At 36.4% G+C, this 22,795-nt stretch overlaps 1 protein-coding gene across 1 annotated transcript; it reads right to left on the bottom strand.

The window, feature by feature from the left end:
- Window positions 1-544: 544 nt before the first annotated feature.
- LOC149205547 (D-3-phosphoglycerate dehydrogenase 1, chloroplastic-like) lies at window positions 545-8,041 on the bottom strand. Its single transcript, XM_089395100.1, has 5 exons — window positions 7,287-8,041; window positions 2,750-3,126; window positions 2,175-2,285; window positions 1,806-1,901; window positions 545-1,330 (listed from the first exon to the last, which is right to left on the bottom strand). The coding sequence occupies exons 1-5, from the start codon at window positions 7,897-7,899 to the stop codon at window positions 659-661; spliced, it is 1,869 nt and encodes a 622-aa protein (XP_089251226.1). The 5' UTR covers window positions 7,900-8,041; the 3' UTR covers window positions 545-658.
- Window positions 8,042-22,795: the final 14,754 nt, after the last annotated feature.

The following is a 22,795-nucleotide window of genomic DNA, read 5'->3' as shown; positions in this document are numbered from 1 at the left end:
AAATGTCATAACATACCGCATAAGCATTCTTACCTGCATTTAGTAATATAAATGAATATTCTTCACAATTACGTTCATTATTAATAAAGTTACCATTAAAATCTAACGGAATCATGACAATAGATCATGTGCCCCAAGTGGTTTGCCTACATTAATGTAGGGTAAAATTTCTAGGAAGATCTATGAAGTATTACGTGCTAAAAATTTCCCGGCCTAAGCCTTCATCTTCCAAAAATTCTATCTATAGGTAGAAGACTTGGCCATCATATTGAGCCTATTGCAAACCTTCAAATCTAAAGATAAAATTGGAAAAAACAATAGCACATTTAGTGACATGTTTCTTTTAAATTTAAGAGAATTTCTTTGGCTTTGTATTCCTGTAAATAACTATCGGATTTTAAATACACATAGAAGTTTATCTAATAACAAAAAGCAAATATCAAAATTGCATGATTGATAGGAATCAATCTGAGACTACGTAGAGGAAAATAATGCAACCTTATTTTGGAAACTCAACTGAAAGAAGAGGCAAGAAAACCCTACGGGAAGAAAACTGGGCTCTCATCTTTGAATTTATAAACTTTCTGTAGACCAAAATTATTAGACTCGCTACTAGTCTTAGAATGTTGAGTACGAGAATCATCCTGAAAGTATCAAACTATAACTTGAGGAACACGAACTCCTCGATGGCCGGAACGTCACCAATTTTCTTGAGTGCTGCCTTACTCGGTTCCTCATCTACACCTATTGCCATGACAGCTTTCTTTCTGGGAGCAATCCTCCCAACACTCATAAAGTTCACATTGACATTCTCCTCGCCTAGAATATTACCAACTGTCCCAATCATGCCGGGTTGATCAGTTTGTCTGCAAAGAATGACACTTCCCTCGAGACTGACATCAACACTGAAGGCCCCGACCTTAGAAAGATGGGGAATTCCATCCTTAACCTTACCTTCCACCTTAATATATCCACTTTCTGAGATAGCACTAGCAAACTTGGATTCCACATCCGCAATTTGTACCTGGATTGATTCCAGTGGTTCTTGAGGAGAACCCTCAAACAGTACCCTTTCTTCGCTTATTCGCAAACCCCTTTGCCTCGCTATAAAATCTGCATTGACCAGATTCACAAAAGCACTAGAGATAGGTTCGATGATTCCTTTGGTAATCATGGCACGAAGCACTCTTGTGTCCAAGTCATCACCAGCCCTTGCAGAAGAATAGGTCACCTTCACTGATTTCACACCTCCTCCTCCTGCTACTAACTGTACAGCAAGCCTCCCAAGCTTTTCTGCCAGTGTGATAAAAGGAGCAAGCTCCGAAAGAACCTGATACGGAACAATAAGAAAAACAAGATAGATGAGTTTGTGAATATGCAAACAGATGTTAATATCACACTCCTCATGGCAAAAGCTAGAAAGTACTTTGTTGGTAAGAAGTATGGTGCACTCTGAAAGTTTCTGCAGGCAAAAGTTTTCAAAATGCATACATCTTTCAAGTTTCTACAACTTTTTCACAACCGTTAGTAACCTAATCAATAGCTTCCAGAGAACACAAGAAAATAGGTTATAACTTATAAGATATGAAAGCATAGTAAACCACAAGCAAAGTACACATGAGAACCCTACCAAACAGTTCAATTAAAGAGGGGGAACTGAAGAAAAATTGAAAGCAGCTCCTATTACTAGCAAGCAATTACAGACGTTGAATGTAAAACATGTAACAAACACGGCCAAGAAGAATTTCATTAAAATAACCATAAAGAAAAAGAGAACAGATATGAAAGGCGTTCATATAGTTTACCTCGGCAGGAACCATAGGTGCATTAACCGCTGTTGCTGCAAGCTCACCTTTCAGGGCTCCAACAACAGCCTCGGCAATTTCTACAGCTACGCCTTCCTGCAAAGTGAAAGCAGCTTATTTATTGCTCTTGCCCATTATAAAACCAAGATAACCATCAAATTGTGCCAATAAGAATTACAATCCATCCCTAACTTTATTACTGTATATGTATGCACAATTAATACCGATGCGCACTGACAGGCAGAAAGGAACAGGACACACAACCATAGTCGAATCTAATAGTATGATGGAAGACTGAATGAAAGTAAACTGCAAATTCTGCACACTGAATTTCAATAGCTTTGAGTCTTATTCTCCAAATGTGTGTACCTGTGCTTCCATTGTGCTTGCTCCAAGATGAGGTGTCACTGTGACCTTTTCATGGTTGACTAACTTGTTGTCTTTCTCAGGAGGCTCTACTGTGAATACATCCAATGCTGCCTGTTTGACAGTTGACACAACGAAAATTTTCAGTTTTGACCAAACACATAAACGCCATGCAGCAACTGCTCCAGTCAACAGAAGATGATCCTTGTGACTAATTTGCTGAAATGTGTTTTTCGAAAGTAACTGTGCTTCAAGAGAAGGTCATATCTAACCAATTGGTCTGCGAATATTTTAAGTGACTCTTATGTACTTAACTAGAGTTGTGATGTCGTTAAAATTTACCCATCAAATTACAGCATATACTATGCAGTTAGATTGTTATCACAAATCCAACTATAACAGATACAATACCAATAGACAACCATTACCAGTAATGAAAGACAACACAGACATTTCAATTCTACATGTAAAAATCAGAATATGCCAAGACTTGCAAAATTTAACGTTATCAATATATTGGAGAATGTGAGATAAATCATAAGAATATATATGTATCAAAGTTAGATTCAAGAACATACCTGGGCAACAATTCCAGCATCAAGTGCCTTCAGCAGTGCGTCCTCATCAATAACACCACCCCTTGCAACATTTACTATACGAGCTCCCTTCTTCATCTTGGCAAAAGCTTCATCATTGAAAATCTTCTCTGTAGCAGGAGTCAACGGCATATGCAGTGAAAAAAAATCCGCAACAGTTATGGCCTCCTCAAATGATACCAAATCCACACCAATGGCGCGTGCCTTATCAGCAGGAGCATATGGGTCATGTGCAATAACATGCATTCCCAGCCCCTTAGCCCGCCTAGCAACTTCTGTTCCAACCTTTCCAAAACCCATAACTGCAAGTGTCTTTCCAACTAATGACACACCAACAAACTTGTTGCGTTGCCACTTGCCTGTAACAAGCACGATTACCAATGACTTCATTGAAAAAAAATCATAATTATGTTCCATTCACATAAATACAATGAAACTGAAGGTAATAGCGAAATTAAAGAAATATAATGATACTCCAAAAAGATCACAGCCCATTATAGTAGCAGCCACCCCTGACGTTGCATTTTATTTTCCAAAAATTAATTTCGGCCAGAGGATATGTTTTGACTTTTTGCAAAGTTTTGGCTTTCCACCGATAAATATATTTTTATGGCTGTCAGCCCACATGAAATTTTTAATAGTGGAGAACTCAGTAAAGAAAGGAATTAAAGAGTCTTAAAGATTTCCGTGATATATAAATGAAGAAAAAGTTTAGATCATTTTTTCCTTCAGTATCGAGAGTGAGGTGTATCTCATTAGGATAGATAATCAGAGCCATACCCTATCTTCATGAAGAGCCAGGAAGAAGTTTCTAATAGATGGAACAAATATCTTAGAAGAATTAAAGTGGAACTCTTTTGATCGTAGTCTGGAATCTTTGATGAGACATAGTGGATATGTTTACATGTATTATGAAATTTTTAATAGTGGAGAACTCAGTAAAGAAAGGAATTAAAGAGTCTTAAAGATTTCCGTGATGTATAAATGAAGAAAAAGTTTAGATCATTTTTTCCTTCAGTATCGAGAGTGAGGTGTATCTCATTAGGATAGATAATCAGAGCCGTACCCTATCTTCATGAAGAGCCAGGAAGAAGTTTCTAATAGATGGAACAAATATCTTAGAAGTATTAAAGTGGAACTCTTTTGATCGTAGTCTGGAATCTTTGATGAGACATAGTGGATATGATTACATGTATTATGAAATTTTTAATAGTGGAGAACTCAGTAAAGAAAGGAATTAAAGAGTCTTAAAGATTTCCGTGATGTATAAATGAAGAAAAAGTTTAGATCATTTTTTCCTTCAGTATCGAGAGTGAGGTGTATCTCATTAGGATAGATAATCAGAGCCGTACCCTATCTTCATGAAGAGCCAGGAAGAAGTTTCTAATAGATGGACCAAATATCTTAGAAGTATTAAAGTGGAACTCTTTTGATCGTAGTCTGGAGTCTTTGATGAGACATAGTGAATATGTTTACATGTATTATATTTGTGTTTTTATCCCTTTAGTACACTTGCTTTTTCTTGGGTGACTTGGTAAAAAATTATCACTCACCTGCTTTATTGTATCTTTACCAGACACTTGATCAAAGATGACTACTCTCCATCAGTTTTGTACTCCTATATAAACTAATGCTAACAGAGCGTACAGTGCTGACAATCTAGTCTTATGCTTGCAAACCCTCTCTCTCTTGTTTGCTTACTCGTATGTGAAGCCTTTGCATTGCTGTTACTGTGTTCATATCGATCTTATTCTCTACTATGTGGGATAAAGGAAATGGATAGCTAGAAACAAATCTATCTTTCACAATACATGCTTCAGATCTCATAAGAAATTCAAGTAAAAAATCTTATATGTGAAAAAGGATGGTAAATTGTCAACATACAAGAATAAGCAATCTAGCTTCAAAAAGAAACTACATAGCTAAACAAAAACGCAATTCAAAAGGGTGAAAACCAAAGTTTAGGAACTTATGTTGCATGGAACTGGATACAGATGTGACATTTTTTTAAAAGTATTAGGATTAGGATACAGGAAAACACTATATATATTAAAAAAAAAAAACATCATCCAGAAGATAGAAAACTCAAACCTCCAAATATACTTCCCTCTAAATCATTCTCACATGACACAAATTAAGAAATGCGGACTGCAAGAACTTTGTAGCAAGGAAATATCAGTGGAAATCAGAACTGAGATTGACAAGATCCAGGTGAAAATCAACTCTACCGAGGACTTTGATGGAAGTCGAGTGGCTTAATGGTTCAGAATTTGACCAAACTGATAAGAAGTCGGAAGAAAGCACGGAAGACTAAAGAAAGAGAGCCCACTACCCTGCAGATCTGATGACAAGGCTGACACTGCTCAGAAGGAAATTATGTGATCCTATCGGCTTTTCCTACAAATTCTCCAGGCTACAAAGTTTAGGACATCCATTTAGAAATTTCTTAGTTATTCAAGGCAGTTCACTCAGATCTTCTAAAACAAGTGCTCCTCAGTTGAAATTCAAAGCCTTACATATAAGTTTTGGGGATTTGGGCTTTATATTGGCTATAGCTGAGGAGCCTCGGGTGACTTTGTATATTTGTGTATATTTTAATGCAATGTTGATAATATCGGCGATATATCGTCGATATTCGAAAATATCGCGATATTTTCGGCAAAACGATATATCGCCGAGAAAATATCGCGATATTTTCTGTTTTGATAATATCGTGATATTTTCAAAATATCGGCAAATATCGGAAAATATCGGCAAAATATCGCGATATTTTGAAAATATCGGCTATATTTAAAAATTTGGAAAAAATATTTTTTATGCTTGCCGATATTTGCTGATATTTTCGCCGATATTGCCGATAAGATATTTTTTGGACCCTCGCCGATATTTTCCCGATACCGATATTATCAACACTGTTTTAATGTATCTTTTTCATAGATGCTCTGAAAAAAGATATTTATTGTGTAGAGAGGGTGCATTTTACGGGACAGTATGAGAGATGCATAACAGATAATGAAGTTAACATGGGATAGATTGGGGAAATTTTATAATGAAAAGTTTATCTGATACTTAATTATGTATATATATGGCAATGATGTGAAAAAAATGAAATAACACTGATGAGAATCCATCTTAACTCGGGCTTTATCTAGATTGGTCTTTTAATAATATAGATATTGGTAAATATCCTATATTTAAGTCATAAAAATGCTCTACAGCCAGGCGTGAAGGAGATCTCGATATGTGTCTGCATATATGCTTGTGCACTTGTGTGTAACACTGATAAAATAAAATGAAACAAAAAGCACTAGGGTCTTATTTTATTTTGATACCATAGAAAAGAAAGAAAAAAGGGTTACTATCTATTTATTTTAACCTTTGATTTATTATGCATTGAGAAGGATAAAAAAGGTACAAAATTCAAACTGCTCTGTATAATGGAAGTGTAAAGTCTGTGATTAATTTTTAAATTTCAAAAAAAACAACAACTTAAAAATAATAGCCTTGTATGGATCAGATGTGTGACATCCGGCAAAAAGAAAAAAAAAAATACTATAATGTAAATAAGAAAATTTAAGAAACAATAGTCAGCTTTAACATATGCACAGCATTATATATCAATCCATCTTACCTCAGGATTTCTGTTTAAACCAAGAATGACTGTATCTTAATTTATTTTTACACCTTTCATGCTTGATAAATCTAGAAATAAGATAGATCTAGAGTGGTTAAAAAGCATCCGAGAGTTAGAAACATTGAGATGGAAATCTGGAGTTAAGAGATACCTATGCTAGTGTATACTCAATTATCAAACATCTTAACGTACCTTTGCTGCACATAAAGACCAATGGAAAACAGTCCAGGAAAAGGAATAATGAAACTATGGTCGTAAAAGCACAGCGCTCTAAAATTTCTTTTAGGGTTTTACTCAGGTTTATAATCTGCTGAAAGTTACGGAAGAATTTAGTTGAGATTGGAAATCTGGAGTTAAGAGGTACCTATTCTAGTGTATACTCAATTATCAAACATCTTAACATACCTTTGCTGCACATAAAGACCAATTGAAAACAGTCCAGCAAAAGGAATAATGAAACTATGGTCGGAAAAACACTGCGCTCTAAAATTTCTTTTAGGGTTTTACTCAGGTTTATGATCTGCTGAAAGTTATGGAAGAATTTAGTTGAATTATGTTGACAAGGACCACAAAAATCTAGGAAAAATTGATCTATTCATTCTTGAGTGACTGTCGTAGGGCTTTACTGACAGGTATTACATTAAAGGACTCTGGGTCAAAAGATTTATATTTGTCAATAAATGGCTCCGTTAACCAAAAATATCATATCATCTATCTGGATCTTCAAGAAATTACAATATTCGCAGGGTGTTTACGGAGGTTTTGCAAAAATTCCGAGAATAGGAAAGGACATATTTGCCACAGTTATAGTGACGAAAGGAAACGTCTGGTAAAAAGGAAGGAAAGAGATAGTTAAAAGAAAGAGGGGTTTTAGGATTCACATACCAGCCTTCATGGAAGCATCAGCCTGGGGCACATTCCGCGCCATGGATGCGATCAAGGCGATCCCGTGTTCAGCAGCCGCAACAGTATTGGCAGTGGGAGCATTGACGACCAAGCACCCAAACTCAGTGGCTGCCTGAAGATCCACATTGTCTATACCCACACCCGCTCTTCCGACAACCTTAAGCCTCCCGCGTGAGGATTCGAACACCTCACGGGTCACTTTTGTGGCGCTCCTCACGATGAGAGCATCGCAGAGCGAGATCTTTGTGCAGAGCTCCTCCTGCGATAAATTGTAGGAGCAGTCCACATTGGCCTCGCTTCGAAGCAGCTCCAGACCGCCTTCCCCTAACTTCTCGGTCACCAAAACCGTCGGCTTCGCCTGACCATCAGAAGAGACGGCCCGCGGGGACAGACTTTTGAAACGGGAAACATTTTTCGAAGGTATTGACAGTCTGTTTTGCAGGGTTTGCCCTAGGAACGCAGAGGAAAACCGAGGAGGCAATTGCAGAGTTGATTTGGGAGAATACGAGATGGGTTTGAATGGGGAAAGCGTTTGAATTCGGTGGGGATTTGTGCATCGGAGAGTCCCCAGGGTTCCCATTTCCATCGCCATTGCCAAAATCTGTCCTGCAATCCACAGTGATTACACCTCTGTACAAGATCCGACCCCTTCAACGAAAGTGAAGACTGAATCTCTATATTCCTCGATCGTCCCTTCTACGGTATATACTTTTATAGGCCGCCGTAGATCTCTTCTCTAAACTCTTCACACGTTAGTGGGTCTGGACTCTCCACAGATTTGACTCGCAAGCGATCGAGTTTGCTTTTGATTAACGTGTTGGGAGTTGTGAATCTCAATTTTGCTTCACAAGCCCGGGAAAATCAAACAGCAAGTAAATGCGGTAGTCTAATGAGATTGTTTGTTAATGATTGTTTTTTAGCCCGGAAAGTTGTTAGTTGGGAAAGTTATGATTGTTTTTTAGCCCGGAAAGTTATGGAAATTCTGGTTATATTTTGAGAAAATCTGGTAAGTATTTTTGTAAATCTAAGTTATAATTGTTAAATTTCAATTTTTTAGGTGTCCCAGAGGTTTTTGATTGATGCTGAATCTATTTCCAGTATAAAAAAACATGAATCAAAAACTGCCTCTACAAGATTTTTTGAAATTTTTTAACCCGGATTCCAGCCACTTTTTGACCTCGGCAATTCAAATCTTACTTCACAACCCCCGGAAAATCAAACAGCGAGTAAATGCGGTAGTCTAACGAGATTGTTTTTTAGCCCGGAAAATTATGGAAATTTTGGCTATATTTTGAGAAAATCTGGCAAGTATTTTTGTAAATCTAAGTTATAATTGTTAAATTTCAACATTTTAGGTGCCGAAAGTTTTTGATTGATGCTGAATCTATTTCCAGCATAAAAAAACATGATTGATGCTGAATCTATTTCCAGCATAAAAAAACATGACTCAAACACTGCCTCTACAAGGTTTTTTGAAATTTTTTAACCCGGATTCCAGCGACTTTTTGACCTAGGCAATTCCTTCGCTTCCGTAAATTAGTTGTAATGACAAGGTAGTTAAAAAAATATTTAATCTAAGATATGGAAATGTTCAAACTATTTATTGGATCGGAAAAATGATTTATTCACTAACAAGATGTTATTAGGATTGCGGAAATTTTAATTAAAATTTGATTGTTCTTTGAAATAGTTTAACTTCACAAAAATAGTTTTTATCTATTCATAATATTTAAACTTAAGATAAAAACTAAACTCTATTCAAATCAACTAATATATATCCATAAATTATACTTTATACTTTTAATTTTGTTGGAGACAAAACACATTTTTAACCATTAAACTCTTAATTTTTCACAAAACTAAAAAAAAAAAAAAAAAACTAACTACAATCTTAAATACACAAAGGTTAAAAACACAGAAAAAGAACCAAGTGTCTTAGAAGAGTTAATCTCAGGCCTCACAACTCAGCACAGCAGTGACATCTACCAGCCACCACCCTAAATGTTGATTAATCAACCAAGATTGAAAAGTGCAGGATATTTTTCAAAATAATACCAACCTTTTCCACTTTGAGTGTACTTTACTGGATCAATTCAATCCAATTCCAACACAAACTCTTGCTTACCATGCGCTGAATCTCACAGAGGACATTGAGAATATGACATGGTTAACTATGTGCCCATTCTCACACACAAAGAAAATTGAGAAAATGGCTTTGGCTTACCATGTGCTCATACCCACAGAAATATGAATTTGAGAATCTGTCCTGCTTTTCCTTGTCAAAAGTTATTGAAAAGGTACCACCGCCTTGTTATAATAATGTCAAAATGAGTTTGTGGTGTGCTGCTGCAGCACTGTTGTTACAACAACTTTTATTGAAAACGGAGAGTCTGTGCATGTTGATGTGACGCTTGTTTCATGAGCACAGTGGGAGTCGTTGGCAACTCTACTTACAAATTCAGGCAACTCTACTTACAAATTCAGTGATGGTGATGCTGGAAATATTTTATGAAGAAATGACTAATTGGAAGATTTTATAATGTAATGCTAGAAATATTTTAGGAAATATTTTAGGAAGAAATGACTAATTGGAACATTTTATAATGTAATATAATTACAGGTTAAATTTAAGTGTTTAGTGAAAAGGTTAACTGATTAATGGTGATTATTAATTTCAAATAATAATATATTAATTAAAAATATAAAAAACCATTACATAACCATTGTGAATGAGTTAGATATTTTTGGATAACAATTATGTATGAATTAAATATTTTTTTTATAGGCACGTCTATTATATAATGTTGTTAATGGGGAATTAGAGTTTTTATTGATTTGAAATATTAATTAAATTTTTATTTTTTTAGATTTATATAAAATTAAGTAAAATTTTAAAAAAATTGTTATGTTATATAGAGATTTTATTAACTTTTCAACTTTTACAATATGAGTAAAATTAATTATAATTTTAAAGAGATTGTGAATATTATTTTTGTGTCTTAATTGAATTGATTTTTAAGGTTTTATTTATCTATTACACTGATTTGAGTTTTGTAGATAATGCATTGTTATTTCAACTTTCTAACAACTCTTAATATTTTAAAATTGTCTCAAATGAGTTTGTTTTTGGCCCCATAGAGGATTATTATTATACTAATTTGAACTTTGTTGTATTAGCATATCCTCGGGAGAAGGAGGACATTGAAAGGAAATAAATGGATGGGCTCATAACACAAGGTCGAAAGGAGTTTGTGCTATGCTTGATACTATGAGAATAATCTAGATTGGATCATTATATAGTTTTTCATCCATCTCGATACTTTTAGAGTAGAAAAATTGAAGAAATAAGCTTATAGGAGCAGTTTTGGTAGTGGGACCAAATTCAGAGAATTAAGGTCTAAAACCTTCCAAAGGCCAATTGGAGGCCTTAGATGACATCTTTTGGGGGTAAAACTTTCTCACCCAAGGGTGGACCTAATGACATTGTTCTACACTTGAAGACTTTTCCAATGGCACAAGAATCATGTCAATCAAAGCTTGAATGCAAAAGTTAAGCCTCCTGAAAGTTGACCTATCATGATTGACCACCATAACTTGAGAGGATGCCACATCAACTCCCATTACTCATTGAAAGGGGTCAGTCATGTGGAGAATATGAAGAAAAATCTAGAAGGGTGGAGTTTGTAACTCATGTTGAGGGTTAAATGGGTAAAAAATAACACGTAGTTAGCTATCAGGTTGTGTTATAACTAGGCCACTAGGAGGAAAGGGAATTTCATTCTATTGGCTTGCATTTTATTCCATAGTAGCGTAGAGTAGTTGAGTGTGGATGGAGAGAGAGCATTACAGAGGGGTTTTGTGAGTTTGTAGCAACCCATGAACCACTAGTCTCAGGCAACTCCATAGAGAATGTCTTCTCCTTTGCACTTGCACCATTTCCATTCTAAACAAAAGAGAGTGGAGTGGCCTCACCTTTTAGGTGGGTTTTCTCCCATAATGGTTTCCAAGAGCATATATTGGTGTTCATAGTGGGTTGTGAGCGATTGTATTTACCGATTCTTTATGTTTTGCATATTGTGTGTTGCATGCATAAACATCAAAACAATAATTACAAATCTCGAATCTAAAAGGAACTAACCCTTCTCAGACTAGATTTTGGTTTATTTGCATAGATCTGTTGTGGTGAATTGTCCAATGGAAAACCATGATAGTTTACAAATTAGAGAAGGGATATTGTAGAGTTGTCACTCGAGCAAGAGCCCATTGCTAAACTATTGATCTCATCATCAAATGTTTTTGGTAGCATTGGAATTGAGTTGTGTGAAGCTATGAGGTTTCATAGACCATGGTTTCTTACAATTCCTTATTTTTTCCATGGTCTTCTCCGATCCAAAGGTGTCACAAGCCCTCTTAACATTATGTAAGTTGCCAAGGAATTTGAATTCTATCTAATTAACTTTAGGTCAAAGATATTTTTTCTCGCTTAAAGGGAATATGGTTGCAAAATGACCACTTTGAAGGTTGGATTACTAATGCCTAGTTGTTAGGTTAGTCTTATGTCCCACTACAACAAGAGTGTTGAGTGCTTTTCAAAGTTTATAGGGTTCAATCTCAACATCAATGTTGGCATCAAGGTTGAGGGCAATATCTATGACAATTTGGAAAATGAAATGGTTATGTCCATGTATATGTCAAAAATGATTAGCCAACTGAAGAGGGTGCCCTTGACTTGGCACCACCTTGCAACATACAAAATACAAACACGCACTTGCTCAATATGAAAACTTATTAAAAGAAGAGAAGTCAATCGAACAAGAGTTTTTCTCAATTGTTTAATGTGAACATATTAAAAAGTGTTCACCCTCATGTTAGAGGAAAGCTAGGGTCAAAGTGGACCTCTTAAAGGAAAATATATAGTAATAAGAGTGTATGCCACAACATACTAAGGTATAGGTATTATACTTGAAGGTTAATCTTAAATTATTGATAATGATGTTTGCAATGTAAACTAGGTTAATGTAGAGTCAATAGATGAAGAATAAGACTAATAATGAGAATTTTGCTAAGGATGCAATCCACAAATGTGGGGAATCATCTTGGGTTTTCCTATCATTATATAACTATTTGGAGACATTATGTCTTGATTGCCCATATGGCCTTTATAATGATCACTTGTAGTCATTCCTCATCTCAATAAATATTAAAAAAACATTTTTTGTCACTTACACGTGTTTTCCCAAGAAGGAAGGTGCATGTACTCATGTTGTATCGATGAGAAAGATGTTTGTACCTTCAAAAATATGCAAAAAATAATAAATCTATGAAAATCACACTTTGATGAGTGGGGTTTATGGGATATGTACACCTATACCCTATGTAAAGTCAGTTGCTAACTACTTCAACCATTTTATAAGACTATAAACTGTGTACTAATTTTGGAGAAAATGCAACTGCTACATTGGAAACCTCGTGTTGGAGCAATGATAAATGATTGTAAGCTCGATATTCTATGACCTTCTTACCCCAAAACCCTAGTTTATGAGTTATGGATTCTTCCTTTGGATTTGAGGTTTAAACTTCATAGTTTTCTCAATCCTTTGCTTGGTAATGAGCCAAAATGGAAGTTTCCTTATATGGCCCAGCCTCTGATCTGATATGGAGGAGGAGGACAATTTACTCTTCCTAAAAATAGGGATCGTTCTCCAACGCTTTACAAGGAAAAATGGGTCTTAACACAAAACAAGTTTTCCAAAAGATCTCTTTAAGTTATGAGTTAGTTTTCACATGTAAACTTAAGCATAAGAAACACAACATCACATAACTCATACATGCATTCATGAAGAGTAGAACAAATGATTTGGTGGCAGAATTCACCCCTCCTGGGATACATCTCTGGGCCTGCCAACATAGCTAGACTACTCCATATATTCAGTGGAAAAGGAGTACATAAAAGTTTGTTGATAAAACATGTGCCTATTTCCCCTTCAAGGAAATGTTCTCCTACAAAGAACTCTCACATAAACATCATGACAACCTACAGTTAATCATGAAAACATCAACAACACAAGGTGTCTCCTACAAAGACCTTGTACTCCATTTGAAAATGAGCATACATGAGCATATAAGCACTTCAATTCCACATTGAAGGAAAAATAGAAAACTTTCCTCAATAAGACATAGTGAGAAAAGTATAGAATAGATGAACCCTACAAGTAAAAGTTGTTGCAGTAAACTTCTGAAGGTAAGAAAACCCCTATAAGGCCTTCTCCATGCTCAAACACCTTCAAGAACTGCTCCAAAACACTGGTTGATCCATAAACCCGTGAACTTGAACCTACAAAAAGTTCAGTTAGATATGCTCAAATCAGCAAATAAAAGTCATCATTGATCCAAAATGTCCAAAAACCCCTAGGTAGACTCTTCTTGAGCTCCAAAAGGACAAAAACTCACAAATATATGGCTCTACAAGCTCTCCATGTAGTTTTTGTTGTTATCCATCCTACAAATCGGACTAACAGTCTAACTGTCCTACAAATTCGTTGTGTTTTCCGCTATAGAGGCGAAAATTTCTCCCTCTGACGATGAAATTTGTTGGACAATTAAATTTCCCAATAACCCCTATGTGCAGAAAATCAAGTCACATGGCCCATGTGGTCGCGGGTTGGGCCCTAATGCCCACCCTCGTCGGTTTAGCACCTTAACTGTCGGTCATGGTCATCTGGTGCTCCACAAGGCCGAGGGTCAGGCCAACGACCCGCCCTATCCGTTGGAGCCCCTTAATTGTTGTGCACAGGTCACATGGTTATAACAAAAACCAAGAGCTAGCCTCCTCCGTAAGTGCCCTTCGTCGAGCCCTTAAAACAGTTCTATGTAGGTCTATATCGCCAGGACCTAGAGCTTACGCTAAGCCCCCTTTCCACTAGTTCTTTTCCACCTTATGTTGTGGTTGTGTGAGGGTCTTGTGACCAAGGGCTGAGGTTGGTCCCCTAGCCCCATACTTTTGCACCGAGGATGTATGGTGGTGCGGTGGTTGGGGGTCAAGTGTAAACACCCTCCTCCCACATCTACCCAAGTAACCGTCTAATCGGGGTAAACATGCGACGAGAGGCTACTATGATATTATTCAACCTCCTCGGTGACTTTAAGGAAATGGAATCGACTGAAACACATCAACCACACCTTCCACATCAGCAACAACACCTCTAGGAGACATCCCAACCACTCAGACATCCTGCTCCCTAGGTCCCACCGACCTTTTAGATCTTTGGACACTCTCATGTTATGGCCATGCCAGCGTCCAGGGAACTTTGAACGCTCTCACAAGCCTGCATGTCTGCGTTCAGGGACTTTTCCCAGCATACTTGCCAGCATCTGCGAAATTTAAGCACTTTTCTAGCCCGAAATTCCAGCCAATACCCAGAACTTGTTGTAACTTCCAGAATCCATCAAAGACATGATGACAAGACTAATAAACCAAAAATAAACCTTGGGACTAAGCCTAACCATCCCCAACCGGGACTGGAATTCTATCAAACACTTGGCATCAATGAAATCTACAGGTATAGGATACAAGACAGAGCATGAATGACTGAAAACTCTTTTGAAACATGACAAGAAGGATCACCACCTTCTCCCTTAAACTGTTATGACATAAATTAGGTCTTGCATCCATCATTTTAACAATTACAAGTAAATAGATGAAATAACCATGACATGAACCAGTCAATTAACCATGCTTATAACTAACATAAAACCATGAAATAACATAGATATAAGAACCATTAAATCCACATATAAACAAGTACAAAAGCAAGAGAACTTAGCTTTCATTAATCATAGGAAAATCCGACCAGGTTCGAGACTTCCACATACCACCCAATCGTACACATGGTTGAACCAAATCTTTCTTTCATCCAGTCACCCTCATGCCATATTCTAAGCATGAATGTGGGATCTCATGGATGAACCAATCCGAAAACAACCAAGGGAATCCAGAGGTTAAACCACTTCCACTCTCACCAAACCATGATCACACCAAAACCATTGCTCTGATCACAAAACCGAACCGAACTTGGAATGCCATCCGGAATCCATCATTATCCTTAATGAATTTTATGTCTCCTTGTCTCTCAGGAATTACCACAATCCAATCCTGAATCACTAGGCCCTAAACTGAGACTAGTCTCTCAGGATTTACCGTAATCCAAACCTGGATCACTAGGCCCTAAACCGAGACTCCTCCCTTAGGATTTACCGTGTATCCCTACAAAACTGGTCAAGGGATTCCTAGGCCTTTGGGAATGAACCTTGAGACCACCTCTGCCCCGGATTCCGAAATCCATCTGAAAAATCCAAAGCTCAAAACTGAGATAAACATCCCAACACACCATGGCATCCGTAAAATGCAAGGCTACGCTAAAAACCACTGTCATAACTTGGCAAAACCATGCCACCGACAACAAGAGAACCGTACACCAATATGCAAAGACATGCATGTCAAAACCAGCTAGGAAATCACACATGCAATATGTTATCTACAAGTATTCCTACTAAAGGTGATTGATCATACTCTTCCTTCCTTGATCCTTGCTTTCCTACCATTCCCTTTGCTTGCTTTTCCTTCCTTGATCCAAAGCTAGAGTGCTCCAAGAAAAATCGAAGTGACCAAGAGTGAGAGAGAGAGAATAATGAGAGATCTTCAAAACTTGAACTGACAAAAGGTTACCAACTGATCCTCAGAAGCCTTTTTATTAATGAGGCCTCCATTTTCTTCATTTTCCATTATTTTCCTTCAATTTCCTCCTCACATGCAACCTATGACCTTTCAACTTACTTTTCTCCTATTTTCCTTTATTTTCATAAATAAATGTGCCAAAAATGCGTTTTTGCCTTTTAATGCCTTTAACAATTTCCTTTAGCCATAAACACATCTTGTGATTCCCACTAGGATATATTTGCCCAACATTTAGCTTGGAATACGTGTCCCTTAACCGTGGTCTTATTTTTTCTTTATTAACTTTTATTACATGAAATTTTCACCACGGCTGACAACCCAGCCCCTCCTCCAATATATGCACCATGTAAACCTTAAAAGGCCTTTACGCCCATAATGGTTAAGAACCATCATGCAGAGGAGTTGGTAGAGCTTTGCGCCATTAGAGTTGAGATTGGAGGTTTGATCTTGCCTGGTTCTCTAGACAACCATACTAAAAATTTAGTGCGCTCTGGAGGTGCCACGTGACAACCCATGATTGGGCCACGTGGTAGCCCATGATTGGGCCACACAAAACCAATCAAATTCGACCCCAAACCGATGAACCAAGAGATTCCATTTGTCAGCACCCGATTGGTCCATAGTCACCCTGGATGATGTCAGCTGTACGAAAGCCCAGTCAACTGCCCAGTCAGCAGCCCGCTCATTTTTTAACTGTTGGGCCAAACAATCAGAACGCGATAACTTGAGCATACAACGTCGGATTGAGGTGAAATGAATGTCATTGGATTCAGAACGATGAGCACTTTGACTTGATGCCAGTTTCAAGACTTTAAGGGAACTTTCATTTTTGAGCTAAAATTTGATCACCTGGTTAGCCTCAAAGGAACATGGATAACAATTATGAAAGGTGTTGACAACGGAATATCAAGCACATTTGTAATATGTTGTTATTAATAACAAAATAAAGATATCTCTTCTCGAAAGTGATATATTAGCAAATATCATTTCAAGGTTATGTGAATGAAGACTAATGATTTCTAAAATTTACACGTTGAGTATGAAAAGCATATTAACCTCCATATGTGTCATTTATTTTGTGGATTAGCACTAATATCATTTGGGATGCCAAGGTCTTAACACTATGAAAACTTGCTATTGGATGGTTTAAAAGTCGCTAACATAATAGCCTACCCAAGTAGAAAGTAGTTGCATAACAACCACATTAGACGTAAATGTGTTTTTGTGAATGTTATTAAAATTTTAAATGAAGATATGGGCCATTGCCACATGCATCAAGAGGTGAAAACACATTGTCAAAAACAAAGGGTGCCTTTATTGATTGGAATGCATCATAAGTAGTTAACCACATTGAGGGATTCCTGCAACAAGATGAGAATGATCAAATAAACAATTTGATGAGATATGGATCTAATAATGGGAAGTAGATAAATGTATTGATTCTAATAATGGAATTAAAAATATTCCACAAGAATCTAGGTTAGCATTCATTCTCGAGAAACACAAGCTATTACATATATGTTCAAAATAAAAAAAATTACATAGCCGCAAATCTTGTGTCAAATGTGAATGAGTACCATGTTATTATAGGGAAGAGTTTGGGACCTCTCTCATTTGGTGTGCCAGTGAATGAACTATTATTGTTGTATTTGCTCATTAAAGTTGGAGATTGAAATTTAGTACCTTGTCAATGGATTTCAAAATATGTTCCATCCTAATGGTTGAAGGTCTTAACAAATTTGAAGGTTCAATAACACAAATAAACCAAAATCACAACATTAATTTCTTAAGAGTAAAAATGAATTTGGTTCATCAATGTTCTCCAAAGTTGAATTATATTTCTAAGGCACCAAGTTAAATTATCTAAAAGAAGATGTAGTACACTTTGAATTGTTTGATTGTAATGTTTTCAAAGTTTTAAATGAGAATGTCTTCATCCAATGTGAGAACGTTTCATGTTAGAAGGTTATCTCTGAAGATGGTATACACGCCATTGAGGCCTTAGTGGTGCCACCTTAGAGGTGATATTAAAAAATGTAATGGAAATTGAGGTCAAATTATGGAATGTATAGAAGCAATTGCTTTGTAGTTGAGTATCCACCTATGGATATTATATATTATGTTGATGTATAAATTGTGACAACAAGGCCATACAATTAGTTCAAAGATCAAAGGGCAAATCCATCTTCTAAAAGCAAGCCAAGTATAAACTTTTTCAAACATTTGAAGAAAGTTTTAATTGTAGGCATGCACACCACACAATGTTGTAAAAATTATTTTATTTCTTAAAAATTGATGGGATCGATGATTGAGGGTATTAAGAAGGAAATTATGATGAATGATAATTCTTTGGCATTAATTGTTTCTATTGTCGTATGAGGAGAAAAAAATAAGAGAACTATATTTACAATCAAGCTTGACACATTAGACCTCGTTGATTGGAGACTTCCATAGTTAATCATATTGTCAGATATTTTCGGAATTGCACTGTGTAATATGGTTGATCCGTCCAATGTTTCGGATGGTGACTCCATCCATCGTCAGGGACGAGAGAGAACCTTGTAAGTAAATGAGTGCTGGAGAGCCTTTTATAGGAAAAATTATTGAATTATGTGTAATTTGGCATAACAAACAATTTTAAATTGAATAAATAATATATATGAACAACTATACTTTATTGATAAAATAACATTTGACCAACCAAAAAAAATGATTAGAATGAGATATGTTATCAAATTTAAGAGGTTAATGAAACCATAAAAATAATAAAATACAATAACAATAAGAATTTTAATTAATAAAATATGAATTAGATTGTTGATTTTTATTTTTTGAAAAAAGAGTTGAATCTTAAATTAGTTTAGAAATTAACCTTATGAGATTAAGAATTAGTTGAGAAAGTAATCTGGCATAACGGTCAATTTTAAATTGAATAATAATATATTTGACCAGCTATACTTTAGCTATACTTTATTGATAAAATAATATTTGATCACCAAAAAAATGATTAGAATGGGATATGTTACTAAAATTAAGCGGTTAATGAAACCATACAAATAATAAAATACAATAAGAATAAAAATTTTAGTTAATAAAATATGAATTAGAATTTTGATTTTTTGAAAAAAGAGAGTTGAATCTCAAATTAGTTTAGAAATTAACCTTATGAGATTAAAAATTAGTTGAGAAAGTAATTATTTTAAAATTAATAATAACAAACTAATGAAATAATAAAATTTAATTAATAAAAGGCATTAGATTTTTGAAAAAGGAATTTGATCTTAAATTAGTTTAGAAATTAAACTTATTAGTTTAAGAATTATAAAATTAATAATAACAACCATAGATTTTATATTTTATCATAAAGTTAAATTTGATAAATGGCAAATTTAGTTGAATTGGATCAACATACAAGAGAATTGGAGACTATTAAGATGAAGGGGATTTAATAAGTCAGCAAGCATGTATAGATAAAGGTCAAAATAGCATAATAAAGAGGCTGATATTTAAAGCAAATTGTAAAAAAGATTTTAATATTAAAAGATTACGAGGATTAATAAAAAACTTAGATTTCGAAGAATGTTTAAATTATTGTTAATAGTTAATAAATAGGTATTCTATATGATGACCAAAAAAATAAAGAAAGGAGAGGAAACTCGGGAAAAAAAATTGTTTTTTTTAAAGAGAGGCGCTTGGGAGGATGAGATGGTAATCAGGGGTGGGTCAAAGGTCATTGGGTGAGATGGTGGATGACAGGCTTCCAATATTGACTGAGCCTATAACTATCCTCCCTATTAAAGTTATTAGGGTTTTTCTAGATTTCGAGGGCTTCTCAAATAATGCGAGAGTTGTAAAATGGTATAGAGGCTGTGATTTTAGATTGATTGAGGAAAATTAAGTGCTTGGACTTATAAGAGTGTTCTATTATGGCAGACTTAGACAATTGGTTATGGTTGGTGTCAGCTATGTGCTCCTTGAGGCGGGTTTTCAAAGGACAACCCTTTTGACCAATGTAAGATTTCTCGTTTATAAACCCATGATCCTTGCATGGGATATGATAAGTCTTTGGCTGATTACAATAATTGCTAGAGGGTTTTTTGGAGTTTAAATATGGTTTTTATGCTCTTCTTAGCCAGAATCTTAGCAATAAGATCAATGATCCCTTTAATGTAAGGGAGGGTGACTTGGCCACAAGTGGGAGAGGGGTTTGACTTTTTGGGCTTAGGGTGGGCAAAAGACTGGAGAGCTTTAGAGATATGATATGAATATCCATTGGCTTTAAAAGCCTTGACTAGATGGGATTCTTTTGCTGAAAGTAATTGGGGGGTAGATATTTTTAAAGCTCTAGAGAAGAGGGTTTTGAGAACAACTAACTTTTGGGATGGGTGGAGATGAGAAAGGGCGTGGAGATAATGGTCAGTATGAGACTTTTTCCTATATACTTGATGAGAGAGGGAGCCATTGGGAAGGCGGGTAACAAGGACATCTAAGAAGGGAAGGGATCAGTTGGATTCAATTTCCATAGTGAACTAGATATGAGGGGAAATGCTATTAAGGTGGGAATGAAAGGCATCAAGCGCAAGGTGTCTGTGTTGCCAAATGACAAAGGTATCATCGACAAACCAAAACCAACATTTGGGTTTGAGATGCCATGAATTGAGAGCTCTGGTTTCGAAGTGTTCCATAAAGATGTTAACCACTACTGGAGATAGGGGGGAGCCCATTGTTGTACCTTCAGTCTGCTCATAGATGGTTCCTTTAAAAGAGAAGAAGGTGGAGATGAGGCACAATTGGATTAGGTTTAGGGTGTCAGTGTCAACTTACTGGGAGATCAAATGCAGAGCTTCGGGGACAGGGATCTTGGTGAATAGAGAGATAACGTCAAAACTAACCAACAAGTCATTCTCATCAATCAGTATGGGTTTAGACTTCTCTATGAAATCAACAGAATCCTTGATGTAAGAGGAAGTGGAGCCCACAAATTGTTGCAGGTTGGTGGCTAGATAACGGCTCAGCGCGTGGGTGGGAGCTCCAATGGCGCTAACAATGGGACAAAGGGGAATATTCTGCTTATGGATTTTCGATTTACCATAAATTTTAGGAGTTTCAGGAAATGGGAAATGAGCTTGCGCTGAATGGACACGGGAATAGAAGAGGACTTTATGACCTTGGTGACTAGATGGGAAATGTCATTCAGGGGATTCTTGGGAAGGATTTTATAAGAAGAAGAAGACAAGAGCTAAGTCATCTTGGAATCACAATCATCAGTGTTCATGATAATCGTAGCATTACATTTATCCGACTTGAGGACAAGGATAGGGATAGGAGGTTTAGCATGACGCAAAATTCTACCACAAAGTCCGGTGTTTTCAAAACCCTCTTCTCCAGAGCTTTAAAAATCTCTGCCCCCTAATTTCTTTCAACAGAAAAATCTCATCTAGTCAAGGCTTTCAAAGCCAATGGCTATTCCTCTTCTCAGATCTCTAAATCTCTCTAGTCCATTGTCCACCCTAAGCCCAAAAAGTCGGACCCCTCTCCCACTTGTGGCCAAGTCACCCTCCCTTACATTAAAGGGACCACTGACCTTATTGTTAAGATTTTGGCTAAGAAGAGCATAAAAATTGTTTTTAAACCCCACAAAACCCTTAAGCAATTATTTCGATCATCCAAAGACTTATCAGATCCCATGCAAGGATCACGGGTTTATAAAATTCCTTGTTCTTGCGGGAAATCGTACATTGGTCAAATTGGTCGTCCTTTCAAAGCCTGCCTCAAGGAGCACATAACTGACACCAACCATAATTGGTTGACTAAGTCTGCTATAGCAGAACACTCTTATAAGTCCAAGCACTTAATTTGCTTCAATAAATCTAAATTCATAGCCTCTACATCATTCTACAACTCTCGCATTATTTGAGAATCCTCAAAATCGAGAGAAACCCTAATAACTTTAATAGGGAGGATGGTTATAGGCTCAATCAATTCTGGAAGCCTGTCATCCACCATCTCACACAATGACCCTTGACCCACCCCTGATTACTGTCTCAATTTTTTTCCTTTGATTTCCTTTCCCTTCTTTAATTTTTTGGCCATAGTATATAATACCTATTTATTAACTATTAAAAATAATATAGACATTTTCTTTTTCTAAATTAAGCTAATTCTATTACTAAAAAATATAGTAGACTGAGGCTTTAGCCTATGCATATCCATGCCTGAGTGTTGGGCAAAAACAACAAAAATAGAGTCTGGACTGCCCATAATGGGAAACCAGTCCGAATCAAAATAGGATTGCCAATATTATCTTGCTGCCCACGCAGGAGAAACCAGGAATTTCGCATAGTTTTTTTTATCAATTTTTAAAGGAGAAACATAAAACAACTAAGTAACCAAATACTAGTAGTTTTTCCGAAAGCCCCGAAAAAGAAACCAGTAAGCAAATTCCCAAAACCTGAGAATAGCAGACACGTGGCAGGTTGTGTGGCCGATCAGGTGCGTGGCGGAGACGACGGGTGTTCCTCAACAATGAAGCATCTGTAAGCCTCCATGTCGACACCTGTCTGCTTTGAAGCCTCCGTGTTGTCTGCCTGCTGCGCTGGTTGTTCCTCCTCGATAAAACAGTGGTAAGGATCCCTGTCTTCGTCGTCATGCTGGTCCTGGTCTGTCTCCTTCCCCGTTTGCTGCGTCCCTGCACTGTGAGTGCTCTTCTAGACCATGGCTGGTTCTGCTCTGGTGTGGCCACCACCTTCAGTGG

Source organism: Pinus tabuliformis, chromosome 1_2 (assembly GCF_031772625.1).
Source record: "Pinus tabuliformis cultivar Carrire ecotype Pingquan chromosome 1_2, CPIR1, whole genome shotgun sequence".
Classification (NCBI taxonomy): Eukaryota; Viridiplantae; Streptophyta; class Pinopsida; order Pinales; family Pinaceae; genus Pinus; species Pinus tabuliformis.
This window is presented reverse-complemented; position numbering and strand designations above follow the sequence as displayed.